Source organism: Marmota monax, unplaced genomic scaffold (genome assembly GCF_021218885.2).
Source record: "Marmota monax isolate L192 unplaced genomic scaffold, Marmota_monax_Labrador192_F-V1.1 WCK01_AAM20220418_F8-fsc00103, whole genome shotgun sequence".
NCBI lineage: Eukaryota > Metazoa > Chordata > Mammalia > Rodentia > Sciuridae > Marmota > Marmota monax.
This window is the reverse complement of record NW_026694286.1, coordinates 1,105,282-1,122,225: the sequence shown is the minus strand read 5'-3', so window position 1 is coordinate 1,122,225 and position 16,944 is coordinate 1,105,282. Positions and strand designations below refer to the sequence as shown.

General features: G+C 44.4%; 1 protein-coding gene across 2 annotated transcripts in view; it reads right to left on the bottom strand.

Moving 5' to 3' along the window:
• The window catches only part of Emilin2 (elastin microfibril interfacer 2), a 51,604-nt gene extending 39,156 nt beyond the window's left edge, over positions 1–12,448 (bottom strand). The window contains exons 1-2 of one of the 2 annotated variants that reach the window (XM_046467470.2): positions 12,091–12,448; positions 11,457–11,579 (exon numbers count right to left, since the gene is read on the bottom strand). In XM_046467470.2, the coding sequence (XP_046323426.1) occupies positions 11,457–11,579; positions 12,091–12,224 (257 nt within the window). In that variant the 5' untranslated portion in view covers positions 12,225–12,448. The remainder of the gene's footprint in view (positions 1–11,456; positions 11,580–12,090) is intronic. The other variant, XM_046467471.2, reaches the window with a different exon arrangement.
• Positions 12,449–16,944: the final 4,496 nt, after the last annotated feature.

The following is a 16,944-nucleotide window of genomic DNA, read 5'->3' as shown; positions in this document are numbered from 1 at the left end:
TTCTCAGGTTCTTCCTGGCTATAAATAATTCTTCCCACTTCTGAATACCTTGAACACTTTGTGGTTCTCTTATTGCAATCCTCATTCCTACATTTTGTACTTATTTCTACTTGTCTCATTTTATCTGCTTGTCTCACTTTTGAACTTCCAGAGGGCAAGAAAGGGGTCCCTACTGAATCTCCGTGGAGCCCAGCTCTGGGTCAGACGTAGGCCATGCACGAAAATATTTGTTTAATGAAACTGAGAAACCAACAGTCCCCTAATTACAAGTCTTCTCTCAACCCGATTGAGCTTTCTGCCAATTCAAAATGGCGTATGCTAATTATGCATCCTTAATCCAACATTTTCCAGGGCTATGAATGTGAAATGTGTTTTTTTGTAAAACTCCATTATGGTTTTGTCTCATGTCTACATCTGTTATGTAGTTATTCTCTCCTCTCAACTGTTGTTCAGAAAAATCAGGGAAGTAACCTTACAATCAACATAAATAATTGCCCATACTTTGTATCTCCCCATAAGCCATCAGCTACAACTCAATTAGGTACAAATGATGGTATATGCAGACAAAGGAACAGAGCTCAACAATAAAGGTAATCAACTATTGATGTACAACAACCATGAATCTCATAATTATGCTCAAAGCCAGACCGTCCCCCAAAAAAATATTATATACCTTTGACACTATTTACATAAACTCTAGAAAATACAAACAAATCTCAAGTAATAGAAAGCAGATCAATGGTTCGTAGGCAGGGGTATGTGAAGAGAAGGTGGACAGAAGCATTACCAAAGGTCCTGAGGAAATTTGGGGGTGTGATGGATATGTGTGCTATTTTTATTATGATGATGGTTTCAAGAGTATATACACATCAAAATATTAAATTATTCAACTTCAAATTTGTACAGTTTACTTTTATACCTCAAACAAGTTGGGGTTTTTTGGTTATTGTTTTTGGTTTGGTTTGTATTTATTTGTACCACAGATTGAATCCATGGGTACTTAACCACTCAGCAACATCCCTAGCTCATTCTATTTTTTTTTATTTTTTATGTTTGGGACAGTGTCTCACTAAGTTGCTTGGGGCCTTGCTAAATTGCTGAGGCTAGCTTTGAACTTGTAATCCTTCTGACTCAGCCTCTCACGCTGCTGGGATTATAGGTGTGTACCACTGCGCCCAGCTCCATAAAGTTAAACAACTGTGTATTAGGGTGCTTTCAAATCCCCAGGTCTGGCTGGGCATGTAGTCCAGTGGTAGAGCAAAAGCTAAGCATGTGTGAAGCACTCGGTTCCATCCTCAGCATCAAAAAGTAAACACAGAAATAAAAATAAAATTTCCAAATCTGTGAAAGCAAAGTGCTAGAGTCTTATCTTGAAAATCCAATAATAAATCTCAATTAGAAACTAATGTCAGCATCTCTGAGTCTTTTACAGTTTTAAAATGGACTTAACTGAGTTGTTTGTTTTTAATGTACAGGATTACTCTTCAGACACACAGCCTGTGTCTTGCCTTTTGAGAACTGAGATTTAACAGGTTTTTGTAGCTGAGCACAGTGGCACACACCTGAGCTCCCAGTGACTCAGAAGGCGGAGACAGGAGGATCTACAAGTTCAAGGCCAGCTTCAGCAACTCAGCAAGATACTGTCTCAAAAATAAAAATAAATAAATAAAATGGGCTGGGGATGTGGCTCAGTGGTAAAGTGCCCTGGGTTTAACGCCCAGTACCAAAAAACCCCCAAACAAACCTATTTTGTGTAAAATACACAAAAATGGATGCTAGCATTTAAAAAAGAAAAATAGAACAGGGGCTGGGGATGTGGCTCAGTGGTACAGCACTTGCCTAACGTGCAAGGTCCTGGGTTCAATCCCCAGCACGGAAATTTAAAAAAATAAAAATAAAAATACAGCAAAAACTGGCCACTAGTTGGGATCCTTATCTTTCCTATAATCATTCTGACTCGGATGTTTGGAAAGATCCTGGCTATTTGGTGCAGGAAGCATTATGCGCAGCATTTTGGCTTTCCCTCCCGCAGGCAGTGAGAGGGAACTCTGGGTTTTGTCTTACCACTTGTTTTCTGCAATGATGCAACAGAATGACTCCTAAATATCCAGCCAGAGGCCAGAAAATGATGCAATGGGTTGTGATGGGAAAGGGGCGCCTGGCCTATCATAGCACAGCTCAGGGCCCTGGCCTTCATCCTTGTCTAGGAAGTTCCAGGAGAACCACCAAGGTAAGAGACACCTGATGCACAAATCAGCCTGACCCCTGTTCAGCCTGGCAGGCTGGATTCCAGATTCTGGAATGTTCAGAATATCAAGATTTGCTGCTGCCTCCCTGCCCAGGCCCCTCATTCAAACAGCATGTGAGGGGCTGGGTGCGGCTCACAGGTAGAGCACCTGCTCGGCGTGCGGCATGCGAGTGCCTGGGATCCATCCCCAGCGCCACAGAGAAAAAGGAACAGCATGTGAGAGCTCTGGGCTGACAAGGGCCAGAGAAACGCTTAATGGAGATGAGCTCTCCCATTAAAGGGCTGGATGGATTGCAAAACCCACCCCCGCCCTGAGCTCTGTCGCAATCGCAGCCACAGCTTTGGTCCTCTCTTTTCAAGATATGTGGAAAAGCTTCAGTTAGCAGAAAAACAAGCAGTATTTTCCCCCAGTATGGTTTAGAAGGCATTTTTATATATAGCCTTATCTCATTATCCTCTAACAATATCCCTGTCCGGCAGATGTAGGGAAAACCTTCCAGCCAGGGGGAACCATCTCTAGCACCTTGTTTTATAATGGACTGAGAACTGATCTCAGTTAAAAGATAATCTAAGGAAGCCCACACATTAGGCAGAACCCTTCGCAAGCATCACAAATGTGGAGAGAGATGGGGGAAAGCTGGGCAAATTCTGAGACATCTCAGCAAATTTTTTTTTTCATCCAAATGACCAGCTTGAGACGGCTTTGCCTGCACCGTTTCTTTCTTAGCCAAATGCATAATACATTACATTGTCCTGAAAGGCTGACACTGCAAAGCATAATTTTTAGGCGTATTCCCTCATCTTTTGGTATTTTCTTAGGTGGGGGGAAAAACATTAAGAGCAGCTGGGTCCCTGGAAACGACACACCCCAACAAGTTTGCCTTCTGCAGCATTTTCAAACCAGGAATTTAGTTCCTTTGAATCCTCCCTACTTTCTTTCAGCACCCCATCACCCCCTTTAAAACAGGAAGGAAAGAAGAAAACTTATTGGGGAGTTTAGTTTTTTTTATATAAATATAATTTTTTAAAATTATTTCTGATTTGTAATACATGATGGCAGAATACAATTCCTTTCATATTACACATATAGAGCACAGTTTTTTCAAGACACTGATTGTACATCAAGTATTTCACACCATTCGTGTCTTCTACATGTACTTAGGGTAATCATGTCTCACTCCTTCCACCTTCATTCCTACCCCCTTACCCCCTCCCTCCTTTCCCCTCCCTCCCCTTGAGTTTAGTTTTGATGGTTATTTTTCCTTCGATGTGCAGTGCTGTCACACTGAAAAGCACCACATTCCCCCCTGGATCCTCCCAGGAAAACTGTCCTCTGTAACGATATGTCACGCTCAGCTACATCATTTGATCCAACGGTTCACTGTTATTTTTAAGCCCAGAAAACTGCTTCATAAGGACAGAAGGACTGGCCACTAGTTGGGATCCTTAGCTTTCCTATAATGATTCTGACCCGGGTGTTTGGAAAGATCCTGGCTATTTGGTTCAGGAAGCATTTATTGCTGGTTCCATGACTTCTTTACTTCGGAGAAGCAATAAATCAGAACATTTGTGTGACAGACTGGAAGTAATCCAAATGCTGGCAGAGTTTATCAGTTTTAGGTTTTTAAAAAACAGTACGTAAAGCATTGTGTAACTGTTGTATGCAGCACCTACCATGTTAGTCACACTCGGCAAACACGAGTAATATCTTAATATTATCCACATAAGGAAAAGATTTTTCCCCCAAATATTATTAAAGAATTAGGGGCTAGAGAATATAGCCCAATGGGAGAGCATATTTTTAGCATGTACAAGGCCCTGGCCCAAAAAAAAAAAAAATCAAGCAATGTGTTAGTGGTTAGGTGAAGGATTACCTAGGGATCAGCACTAGTTAACCACAATACCCAACATCCTAGCCACCCTTTCTCTATTACTCTACCACAGGCATGCAAACACCTGCAGAAACAGCAATACACACCCACCAGCAACTGGAACATTTGCTTGAAAGAGACATCATCGCTGGCATGCACTCCCTAAAGAAACTGTACGGCTGGCTCTACTTTCAAAGCCTTCTCTGATTTTCACTTAATTTTTAAAGGTTGATGTTAAGCATGCCATTTTCTTAATTATCATCTTAGCTCACTGAGTTATTATGTTCTTCAACACACCAGTCTTCTTCAAACATATCTGCATGAACTTCAAAGATCAGCCTTCAAAGATCAACATTCCAAATAGAAAACTGTGTTCGCCAGACCCTCTGCCTGGTGCTTCTTACAGTCCAGTGATAGTGCTGGCTTGACAAGTCCTCTACCAGGGCTCTTACTTGGGCCTCCTCCCCCCACCCTGCAATGGAGACATGGGGACTTGCCTGAAGTCACACAGGCCAGATGCCAAGTCTCCTATCTCTTCTTCCAGAGCAAGTGGTGTGCTACCCCACCCAGTTCTAATGGAGCTGGAGGAACCACAGGGAGCCTGCCCCAGCCCTACTGACTATTAGTAGTTCCCTGCAGGCCACCCACGCCCACTTGCCCTCTCCTAGCTACCTCTGAATTTTAACTCAAGTACCACAAGCTAATGTGGGTGGAACAGATCATGAGCAAGACCCATTACCCAATTAACAGGACTAAAGCAGATTTTAACAAGAAGCAACCTGTTTTTCTTAAGGCCATAACCTCTATTTGAATACTAATAATTTTTTTTCCAAGATGAAAAAAAGATAGAAAATATAGCCCTTAAGCATTATATTCTAAGAACCCAGCTTCTGTCCTACCCAATCTCCAGGCCAAGTCTGTGCCAACAATAAAATAATAAGCATAGACTGGGCGTGGTAGAGCACAACCCTAATCCCCATAACTCAGGAGGATCTCAAATTCGAGGCCAATCTGGGTAACTTACTGAGATCTTATCTCAAAATAAAAAATAAAATGGGCTGGGGATGTGGCTGAGTGGCAAAGCACCTCTGGGTTCAATCCCCAGTACTGCAGGGGAAAAAAAACAAAAACAAAACATTTTTTGACTTGGATGCAATTCTGTTCTTGGAGATGTAGTAAACATAAAGTTGGCTGTAGAAGTCAGCCATCACAGGTTTTGTTGTATTTTTTTTCCCTAGCCTTAAATGTTGTGTGCTTTAGAAAGAAAAAGTGACTTTTCTGGGAGGAGATTGCTCCCTAACAGACAACTTTTCTTCCAGCTCAATGACCCACCATCCTCTGCTGTCCTGGGAATCTGAGGATAGAGGTGTCCTGGAACTCCAGCCCAGAACTAACACCTGCTGCACATTCCCTCTGCATTCCCCCAGCAGCTCACAGGCTCTGTGTTGACCCCACCCAGATCCCTCCCCCAGATCATGAGGTTTTTTTTTTTTTTTTTTTTTTTTTTTTTTTAAGAATGGGAAAAATTCTGCCAAGATACAAAGCATAAGTAGGTGGTGGGAAGCTGGCAGGTGGGGCAGGGTAGACGCGGATAAGCCCCAGTCTGTTCATGGGGTCAGAAAGTAGCAAATTCCCAGGCCTGAGCTGGAAGGCAAAGAGAACACTGACAACCATCCTGCCCTGCATCTGGGGTCCTTGGCCATCCTTGCCAACAATGCAGAGGCTCCGTGGACAGGAAGCCTCCAAGTGCCACAAATAGGAACAGCTGTCCGGCCAGGCAGGAGGTTCTGTGACTATCTGGAATTCCTTCCAGGATGCATGAATGATGCATGAAAGAAAGTCGTGCCTAGTCCAGTGAAGAGAAGAACTGCTGCAGTCTCCCACCAGTCCACCCAAACATCAGCAATGGGCGGAGGGGGCTGCAGGAGACTGCACACCTTTCCCTCGACCCTTTCCACCCTATGGAGGACTGGCAGCAGGTGCCCGTCCCCATACACACCCCTGCCAGAATCCTGGTGGGTGAGGGTTTAGACAGCAGGGGTTATAGGGGTGTGGTGTGGGAGGAGCGTAAGGCTTGAAAGCAACATACCAGGACTCAGTTGCAGACTCTGCTACTTCCTAACCACTTACCCTCCTGTAAAATGGGGGGGTAATGATCCCAAGACAGAAGATAAGGAACACAAAGGGTTCATGACACCCCAAGGACACACTCTAGAGTGACAGTCCCTTCTGAAGCAGCCTCAGTTCCAAGAAGTCCATCTGCCCCATACCCCACAGGAAGAAATCCAAGGCACTCAGATTCCCCTGTCTTCCAAAATCCATCCCCAAAGCCAGCCCAGGGCCAAGAGGGAACCTCCCCAGGCTTCCATGCAAAGATTCCACATTCAGAGGTCTGGATCCACGGTATTGACTGGCTATTTCCTAAGCGCTTCGTGGGTGGCCACAAGTCTACAGAACAGGCCAAACTGCCAATGGCTTTATGAGCAATCAGAAAAATTCCTCAATGCAATGAAAATTTCAGCGACACTCGGCTTTCTTAATATGGAAGTAGAAAGTAAAACAATTATCTCAGCAAAAAAAAAAATTTTTTTTTCTTAGGCCCCCTTTGAGAATTCAGACTCAATGATAAATAACTACCATCCCATTGGACCACTTTAGGAATTAGCTAAGGGGAGACAAATCATTTTCTGTTGAAGGGACTCTCCTTACATCTAGTGCTTATGTATGAGAGGGAGGAAGGAGGGACAGAGAGAGAGAGAGAGAGAGAGAGAGAGGGAGAGAGAGAGCCCTACTTCTAAGTTCTTAAGTGATGCTAAATCTTCATAGAAAAATGTATCATTTTTACACACAAGAATAGTAGCACTAACTCACTTCATTAGGGAATGGGCTTTAAATTGTTTTTCTGGAAATACTCTCTGAACACCATCCCCTTGTAACAAATTCTGTGGTGGCAGCTGAGCTCTGGAGTAAAAGTGCGCTGTCTTGAGGCGGTCAGGCCCCCAGGCCCCTACAGTTATATTCAGCAACTCTGGTCTCATGAATGTCACGCTTTAAACAACTGACCCAGCAGCCTAAACCATTAGATGTGTCAGTGATTAAAATAAGCAAACAAACTGTATAACATAGTAGACAATGTGACACATGACAAAGTCCCTTGAATTATAGCAAAGTGATCCACAGTAGAGTGAGGTTAAGGCCACGTGCACACAAACTGTTCTGCACTTATATGGGAATTGCCTCCCATGAAAGTGGGTATAACTGTTTTTGTTTGTTTTTCCGTGGTGCTGGGGGTTGAACCCAGAGCTTTCCACCTGGCAGGCTCTTGGTATGCCCAAGTATTATATAAAAACCTCCTGCTTTCAGTCAGGCACAGATTACACCTGTAATCCCAGCAAATCAGGAGGCTTAAGGCAGGAGGACCTCAAGTTGAAGGCCAGGCTGGGCAACTTAGCAAGACCCTGTCTCAAAATAAAATAAAAAAGGGTTGGGGGTTTGACTCAGTGGTAGAATGCCCCTGGTTCTTCATATATACAAACAGCATCTTCATATTCAGAAATAAATCCTTCTGAAAATGCATGTGCCCTCAGTCTCTACATACAAGGAGGCTGCTCACGCCCGATGCTATGGCTGGGTGCAGCAGTTCTCCTTTGATTTGAGTCCCTCCCTCAAGCCCCTTGTTCCCCAGGGAATTCCCCTCAGTCTCGGAGGTCATTCAGTCTTTCTCATTTGGCTTCTTCACTCTGCCCCCAAATGGGTACAATTTTTAAGTAATTCTTTACCAGCTTGTCTACCACATAACTCCCTTTTTCTACCAGTCTTCAAAATACCATATAGATTCCTGGGTAAATGGATTTCCTTCCAACTAACTCCCCTAACTCACACGATTACCCCACTGACTTGCTGTCTGTTTCTGCATGAGCAGTTACTTCCTGTCAGTGCCAGCACCCCCACCCCCACCCTGCCCCTGCCAGGCCTTTCTGAAGGTCTCAGCCTCCAAGCCTTCTGGGTCTCCAACAGTATTTCCTCCTCCAATGTCTTCGCTTTGCTCTCTGACCCCTTCCCGGGCTTTTCTTCCCTTGCACTGCCCCTAAGAATTAGTTCTGCTCTCTCCCTCTCTGTCTCTCCCTTTGGCAGTGGGGACTGAACCCAGGCTAGCCCATGCTAGGCAGGCACTCCACCACTGAGCTACACCCCAGCCCTCAGTTCTGCTCTGCATGGGCCAAACCTACCATCCCTGATGCAGAAACACTCCAGCCATCTCAGCCAGCATTCAGTCTGTACCTCTAACAGTGACAAGAATTACCCCTCGGTCACCCTAGAGTGCATTTCCAAAGAAACTTCACTCCTGCAGGTCTCTGGTTCTAAGGGAAACACTAGGCAAAGGCTGTGTCCACAATACCAGTGAACTCAAGAGTTCCGGCAGGCTTAGGAACTGATCAGAAAGGATAAAGAAATCACGGGGCTGGGGCTAGGGCTCAGTGGCAGATCGCTTGCCTGGCACGTGCAAGGCACTGGGTTCATTCTTCAGCACCACATTAAAACAAATAAATAAAGGCATTGTGTCCATCTACAACTAAAAATATACATTAAGAAAAAAGAAAGAAAGAAATCACATGCGATACAACCATTCATCCTCTTTAAGCATAAAAAGAATGTTTCTCTGGGCTGGGGTTGTGGCTCAGTGGTAGAGTGCTGGCCTCGAATATGTGAAGCCCTGAGTTCAATCCTCAGCACCACATAAAAATAAATAAATTAAAAAGGTATCAGTTGTCCATTTACAACTGAAAAAAAGAATGTTTCTCCTTATGTTTTCATTCATCCACTAAATCCTTAAATATAGGAAACATTTAGTTGCTGAAAAATAAGGTAGCCAGGCACACTGGTGCACACCTGTAACCTCAGCAATTTGGGAGGTTTAGGTGGGATCTCAAGTTGGTGATCAGCCTTGACAACTTAGTGAGACCTGTGTCAAAATAAAGAATAAAAAGGACTGGAGATGTAGCCCTGTGGTAAGGCTCCCCTGCTTCAATTTCCAGTGAGAGAGAGAGAGAGAGAGAGAAGGTAAACCATACCCTTCTTATCCCTAAGGTCAAGATTGGATTAACTACCAAAGCTTCTTCAAGATTCTCAAGTTGAATGTAGCTCAGTGGTTGAGCGCTTGCCTAGCATAAAGGTATTGTGTCCAACTACAACTAAACATAAATGTTTTAAATAATAATAATAATTAATAAAGACATTGTGTTAAAAAAAAGGATTTTCAAGTTGATCAATGAAAATATTCTGTGCATTTAAAAATTTTCACATTTATAATGCAATACTTAAGATGTAAAAATATGCTTGAATTGTTTACCTGATTTTTACTGAAGAAGAATACCCAGGTCACTTATTTTGGTTTGGTTTAACAAAACAACAGAAACAACTGCCATTTTAAAAATAACAATTCTAGCATGCACAGTGGTACACGACTGTAATCCCAGCACCTGACAAGAGGGTCACGGGATCAAAGTCAGCCTCAGCAACAGTGAGGTGCTTAAGCAACTCAGTGAGACTGCCTCTAAATAAAATACAAAATAGGGCTGGGGCTGTGACTCAGTGGTTGAGTGCTCCCGAGTTCAATCCCTAGTACCAAAAATAAATAAATAAAATAACAATTCTGTTGTCCTTCTCACTGGGTGGCAAAAATACACTCCTACTGCCTTTCATTAACCTGTAGATCTGGAGGCAATTCACTTCCCCACTGATGACCAAGTTTCTTTGAGTTTTGGTTAAATACAACAATAAAATCATTTGATTTTCCACCCAGCTAAAATTATTTGAGAAAATGAAAAAACAAGTCATCTTTTAAACAAAAATAATTATTCCCCAAATGAAAAATTCATTTACTTCTGCGTTGCCACAGTATTAAAAAATATTAACAAACCCCAAAATACAGTCCTTCTATGAAATGAAGAATTTTTTCCCCTAAAAATTCAATTCTAATTCCAAACAAAATCATTCAAAAGGTGTTGAAGACCTAGTTCACTTCTCTACCACAACATAAAAATTTTACTTGGTTCTCATGTCACTGACTGCTGACCCTGGACTCTGAGGTCTAAATCTTACTGGTTAGATTAAAATGGGATGACAGTATCTATCTCTCTGACAGCTTATTTTTCACTCTAAGTGATAGCCAGAAACTCCATTTTAGCCTTTTCCTCTATGAGTTAGAAATCAGAGGCCTCTTCTAAGGTTTCCCAATGGCCACCACCTGTGGGGGTTTGTTTTGCCCAACAGGAACTGTCCCATCCCTCTTTGCAGCTCCCCCAGTCACCCAAGTGAAATCCAGTGTCAGCTCCACCCTGAATATCTGCTATCTAGTATCCTATCTACTGCCCCTTGGAAGGAGGTTTCCTAGAGTACAAATTCAGTCTGTCCCTTAGATTTGCAAGGCAGATCTGCCTACTGACCATTCTTTGCTGTGATGACAACTGTGCTCTAAGACAAACAACGTATTCTTAGTGGAAAACAATTTAAGCTATCACATGTGTTTCCCCAACAGCCATTTATTCACATCGGCCCATCTTCTGATATCTGACTTACACAAAAACTCAAAGACTTGCCTGATGACAATCGAATGAGTGTGATGTGTTTAACGGAATTTATACTTTATCGCATGACTTCCTGTTCTTCTTCTTCTTTTATTTTTTATTTATGGTGAAATCTTTATAAGAGAAACGATGATTAATTCTTCCCTGGTCTTTAAGTATCATTCTCTTCTGACAACCGCCTAGCAAATCCTCAAATCTAATTTGAAAAGTCATACTTTTAAGCAAATTATTCCTAAAGCTTTTATTTAGAGTTGTACCATACTGAAGAAATCCGTTTTATGGGGACAATTCGACAAAACTTGCTTGTTTTAGGAGACTAGCTAGCCAAACCTCTCAGTTAATCCTACATCTAAAAGTTGTTAGCAGTATACATTTTAGAATCTTCTGTGTGCCCCAGAACACGCAATATGGATCTAATTAGGTTCAGCTGCCTTACGTTAGTAATAAAATTGAGAGAGAGAGAGAGAGAGAGAGAGAGAGAGAGAGAGAGAGAGAGAGAGAGAGAGAGAGAGAGAGAAGGAGAAGTGGGGGTGGGGGTTTTGTTCATCCTCTCCTAAGTCCTGGGGAATCCCAAACTCCCAAGTCCTGCGCATCCTCAATGCTCACTCAGTAGCTGGTGCCCCTCTCAGCGCTCAAACTTGTCAGCGGCTGGGTTTTCACTAGATCTGTAAGAGACTTTACACAACCCCACCCCACCCCCACGGCCCAGGCCCGGGTGAGCCCCGCCCGCTGCTCGGCTCCAGGACTTACACCAGCGCGGATGGACAGGGCATCTGGCTCCAGGGACAGTTGTACTGAGCTTGGATAAAACTCTCACTTCCCTCCAGTACAGAGCAGCTCACGTTCTTGCTCACGATGTAAGCGCACCAGTTCCTGGGGTGAAGGGGAGAGAGGGAGAAGGATGTAGAGTCCACCCCGAGAACAATGAGGCCCGGGAAAAGGGAATGAGCTGATAACAGCAGCGGATGGAGCCAGGGTCAGGGAACCGGTCACCCCCTGCGGAGGCGGGAGATTAACTCAGTAGACACCAGAGGGTGCAACGAGGGTGCCTTCGGAGAGCAGCCCCTTTACCCCACGAAAGGCCGGGGAAAGAAAGGCACCCACGCCCCCAGGGGCTCCTGGAATTTCTGGGAGTCCTTCCAGATCACGCTGCTCCGCAGGACACTCCCTGAGTCCCGCGTCTCTGGAGTCAGCACTGCTTGAGGCTCCTGCGGTGGAGCGCACGGCCACCGAGATGAGTCTCCCGGGGGAGTCCATAAGGGACTCCCAGCTGTCGCTTGTCGCCTTTGGCAAGCCAGTTCCAGGACCCGGCGATGGGCCGGGGAGGGATAGGTGGGGTCCCAGAGCTCTCGGGTTTGGGACGAGCGAAGAGGCGCGCACTTACTTGTTCCTGGCGCTGGGCCGCGCGGGGTACCCGGACTGCGGGCCGGCGTGGCACAGTCCCGCGCCGCCAAGGGTCAGTATCGCCAGCACCCAACGCCAGAGCGCGCGGGGCCGGGACCGGGTCGGCTGCCACATTCTGCGCGCGGCGGGCGCGCCCCGCCTGCCAGGGTCCGGAGCGCGGCGGATCCCGACTAGCGCCACGAGGTTGCCAGCTGCCGGGGCACCGCCCGAAAAGGCCGGAGGCTCGGGCGCTTCGCCGCGCCCCCACCCGCTCGGCGGCCGCCCCCTACGGCTACTCGCTCCCACTTCTCCTTTTGCAGCCCCGCGCGCCCTGCTCTTCTCCTCGGTCCCTCAATGACGCACAGGTCCCCCCGGGTGCCGCCCTCTTTATTTCACTTCCCTCTCCGAAACGTGACTCTTCCTTCACCACGTCTCCCGTCTCCCGTCCCCTTGCCTCTCGGCAGGGGATCTGGGGTGAAAGAGCCAAAGGGTTTGGGATAAGGGTCTAGGTTACAGAATTTCCAATTACTCATTCCTTTGGTCTCTTCCCAGAAGCGGAGCGACTCCGCCTTCCACCTTCCAACAGGCGCGCCCCCCAGCCCCTCGGGAAGTGGCAGCAGTCGGAGAGTCTGGAGGTTTTCACGTCGTGCCTGGGTGCCGGCTCCCCGGGGTGAACCGGGGACACCGTTATCAGTCCCCAGAGGGTAGGGAGTAGGGGTTCAATTCATATTTCCTTCCCTGCAAGACGAGGCCATTCCCTCCCCGCAACCTTTATGGACTTCGGAGAGGACTTCACGGGGAAATGAACCCTGGCCCTCTTTTCTTTACCCAGCGCTGCCTTATGCATCCAAGTCGACACGAAGGCGGCAGCAGGACAGGCCAAGGCTCTGCGCTTCCCAACAACTTCTGAAGCCCAGCATCAAACTCTATTACAGGATACACCAATGTTTGAAAGGTGATCTCACAGCCTCTGCCTCTGATGTCCTAGTCTGAACTTTCTTTTTCCATTAATATGAAAGGCATTGTCTTGAGTTTTTTTTTTCCCCCTCTTCTTCTTCTTCTGTCTGGTGCTGGGGATCAGTACATGTTCTTGCACATGATAGGCAAGCACTCTACCAGAGCTACCCATCGCACCCCCCAGCCCTTGCCTTTCCTTCTCCGTGTTTAGACATTCGACCTTCCACTTGGAAATTTTCTGCCTATTCTTGAGTTACACCGATCTTAACCAATTTCTTTTGGGAATGAAATAACTCCGCAGAAGAATGTTAAGGTAAAATCACCTCCAAAGTATTCTCAGAGAGACATTGGAGAGAGCTATATATTTTAGGTGACCCGCTGCTCTAATGAACGCTGTAATGAAGTTATTTGCAGACTGCATACATTTACTGAAACACCAGTGAGCTCATATGATACTGTTGGCTGTGAATTGTTTTGTGGCTGATAAAACTGCTGTGTTCTTACTCTAGTAAATGAAGCCATTGGTCCATTTTATTTCTCATATGCTTTGATGGCAGTGTTGAACTTTTGATTTGCAAAGAGAAAAAAGAAAATCCCCTAAGTCGAGATGTTACAAGAGCGAAGCAGAAAATTATACCATGTAAGGACATAATCTGTCCATGAGCTTTCTAAATGGAAGATCATGCAAATAATGGACTGAAGTCATCCTAGCCTTCAAAAGACCCACGCTGGGGGGGGGGGGGGAATAACAGAAGGAGACAAAAAAGCTGTCTCATGTAATCCAATCTCTATCTTTCTGTATGACTTCCTTATCCTCCCTAACAACATTTTGTCCACAAAATATCATGGGAAGAAACAAGTGAAAGAAGGAAAAAAATGGGAGGAAACATTTAAGTTATGCCTGTCTACAACTAGCAGCTAACAATTATTTCCCTTCAATATGGGTAATTCTCAAATTTGAAAGTGAGTTGAACTGCTCAAGTCAAATCTTTTTTTCTACTGAATCTACTAAGAAGTTGTCCAAGAGGTTGGTTGGTTTGTTTTGGTACTGGGGATTGGATCAAGGGTCTTGTATATGTTACACAAGTGCTTTATCACTGAACTACATACCTAGTCCTTTTAAATTTTTATGTTGAGACAGGGTCTTGTTAAGTTGCTGAGGTTGACCTCTTGAACTTGCCATCCTCCTGCCTCAGCCTTCAGAGTGCCTCAGATTACAGGTGTGTGACACTGTGCCCAGCTGTCCAAAAATTTGAGGACCAACTGCACATTGAGATGACTACAATACTATACAGTTGGCCTCTATATCTGTGGTTTCTACATCTACAGTTTCAACCAACCATAGTTCAAAAATATTTGAGGGCTGGGGATATAGTTCAGTTGGTGGAGTGCTTGCCTTGCATGCATAAGGTCCTGGGTTCAATCCCCAGGACCACAAAAATAAATAAATAAATAAATAAATAAATAAGCAAAATTGTGTCTGTCTCTGTATCAAACATGTACAAACTTTTTTCTTGTCATTATTACCTAAACAATATAGAGTAGAAACACTCTACTGTACATGGTATTTACATGCCATTTACTAGGTATTACATAGTACAGGTAACCCCTAGAGATGATTTTAAGTATATGGGAGGCTGGGCACTGTGGCACACGCCTGTAATCTCAGCCACTCAGGAAGCTGAGGCAAGAGGATTGCAAGTTCAAAGCCAGCCTCAGCAACTTAGCGAGGCCCTAAGCAACTTAGCAGGACTCTATCTGAAAATAAAAAATAAAATGAGCTGGGGATGTGGCTCAGAGGTAAAGTACTCCTGGGTTAAACCCCCAATATCAAAATAAATAAATAAATAACATAATAATAATAAAGTATATGGGAGGATTATACAGGTTATATACAAATACTACAGCTTTTTATATAAGGAACTTGAGCATCCACAGATTTGGTCCTGGAACCAATCCCCCATAGATACCTAAGGGTGACTGTACTTAATCAGCTATAAATGGAATTTATCGGTAAATAAATTTCATCCTGAACATCTGTTACATGCCAGGCATTGTGCAAAAATACTGAGGATCCGGGCTGGGGATGCACTTTAGTGGTAGAGTGCTTGCCTGGCATGTGTGAGGCTCTGGGTTCAATTACCAGTACTAACAAAAAACAAACAAACAAAAAACCCTGAGAATTCATGAGTGAGCCCAAACTGATGTAAGCCCCATGTTTAGAGCTTCCAGGCATTCCCATACACTGAAGGGTGTATAGTTCCTGAGGTACGGTCAGTCAATGAGCCCACTTTGTTACAAGTGTTTCTCTAGATGTAGGACCATGTATACCTGGTGTGTGGAATCGCCTCTTGGAAGAGAGAACACTCTTGACTCTTGCAGCATTCCCAGGAAACTTTAGGCCAAGATCCCAAGAGAGTCTTCCTTTATTCTTTCTAGTAGAATGGTCATAACAAACTCAGGAGCCAGAGAGTTGGCCACAAAAAAAAAAAAAAAGCAAAAACAACCCAAACAAAAAAATAATAATAATAATAACAGGCAGAGGGAAGTGCTTTCTAGGTATGAAGGTTTTTGTTTGTTTGTTTGGTTTGGTTTGGTTTGGTACTGGGGAGTATATCCAGGGGCGCTTAACCACTGAGCCACATCCCCAGCCCTTTTTTTGTATTTTATTTAGAGACAGGGTCTCACTGAGTTCCTTATAGCACCTTGTTTTTGCTTAGGCTGGCTTTGAACTCAGGATCCTCCTACCTCAGACTCCCAAGCTGCTGGGATCATAGGTGTTTGCCACCACACCCAGTTGGGTATGGAGTTTTTAAGCACATTAAGAAATAGACTAATGGGCTAGTCTTCTGGTCCTAGCCATAAGCAAAAATGTGGATATGGGTGGCAGAAGGCTGCAAGTGTGAATTCATTTTTGTTTTCTGAAATGGGGGCTCATTATGTTACCCAGGCTGGTCTCAAGCTTGTGGGCTCAAGGGGTGCTCCTGCTTCAGCCTGTCTAGTAGCTGGAAATTCAAGGCCTTCATCAGTATACTGTACTGAGTGTAAAATCTTTATACATTGCCAACTACTTTAACCCATTAAGTTTCAAGTTTTCAATTTCTGTGAATATTGCAACAAAAAAATTTGACACAGTTGCATTAAAATAGTTTGGAAATCATAATCTAGAGTTTATAGATTATATTAAATATTAATAATGTTATAGCTTTGTTATTACTGTTATATAATTATATGTAATTATTACTGTTATAAATGAGTGTATACTGGTATGCGTAAGTATTGTTGCAGTAACGGGAATCTATCACTGAGCTACACCCCCAGTCCTTTTCATATATTTTTTTGAGACAGGGTCATGCTTGCTAACTTGCCAAGCCTGGCCTCAAATTTGAGATCCTCCTGTGTCAACCTCCTGAGTATCTAGGATTACAGATGTGTACCACATCTGGGACAATGGGACCACATGGGTCTGAATTTCTTCTGTGTCTGAAAGCAAGTGTCCCATAATAACTTATACCCTTAAATGTGTGATCAATTTACCTAAAGAAAAAATCCATCTCCTCATTCACTTGTTATAAGGCTCTGCACTCAGTGACACTTCCCTGGGAAGCAATGAACCTGCTCAGCTTCCAGGAAACCCAGACACGCTCTTGTTTGTCTGAGAGGAGGGTGGTGACCATTCCTGAGGCAGCAGCACAGGATACTTCCCCCACCAACTTGCTGATCAACTGGGCACAGGAAAATGGATCAAGAGAAGCCAATTCACACCTAGGATGTGATCAAGAATCATGAGACTTAGCTAGGCACAGTGGCTCATGCCTGAAATCCCAGCAGTTTGGGAGGCTGAGACAGGAGGATCGCAAGTTCAAAGCCAGCTTCAGCACTTAGTTGATGACCTATG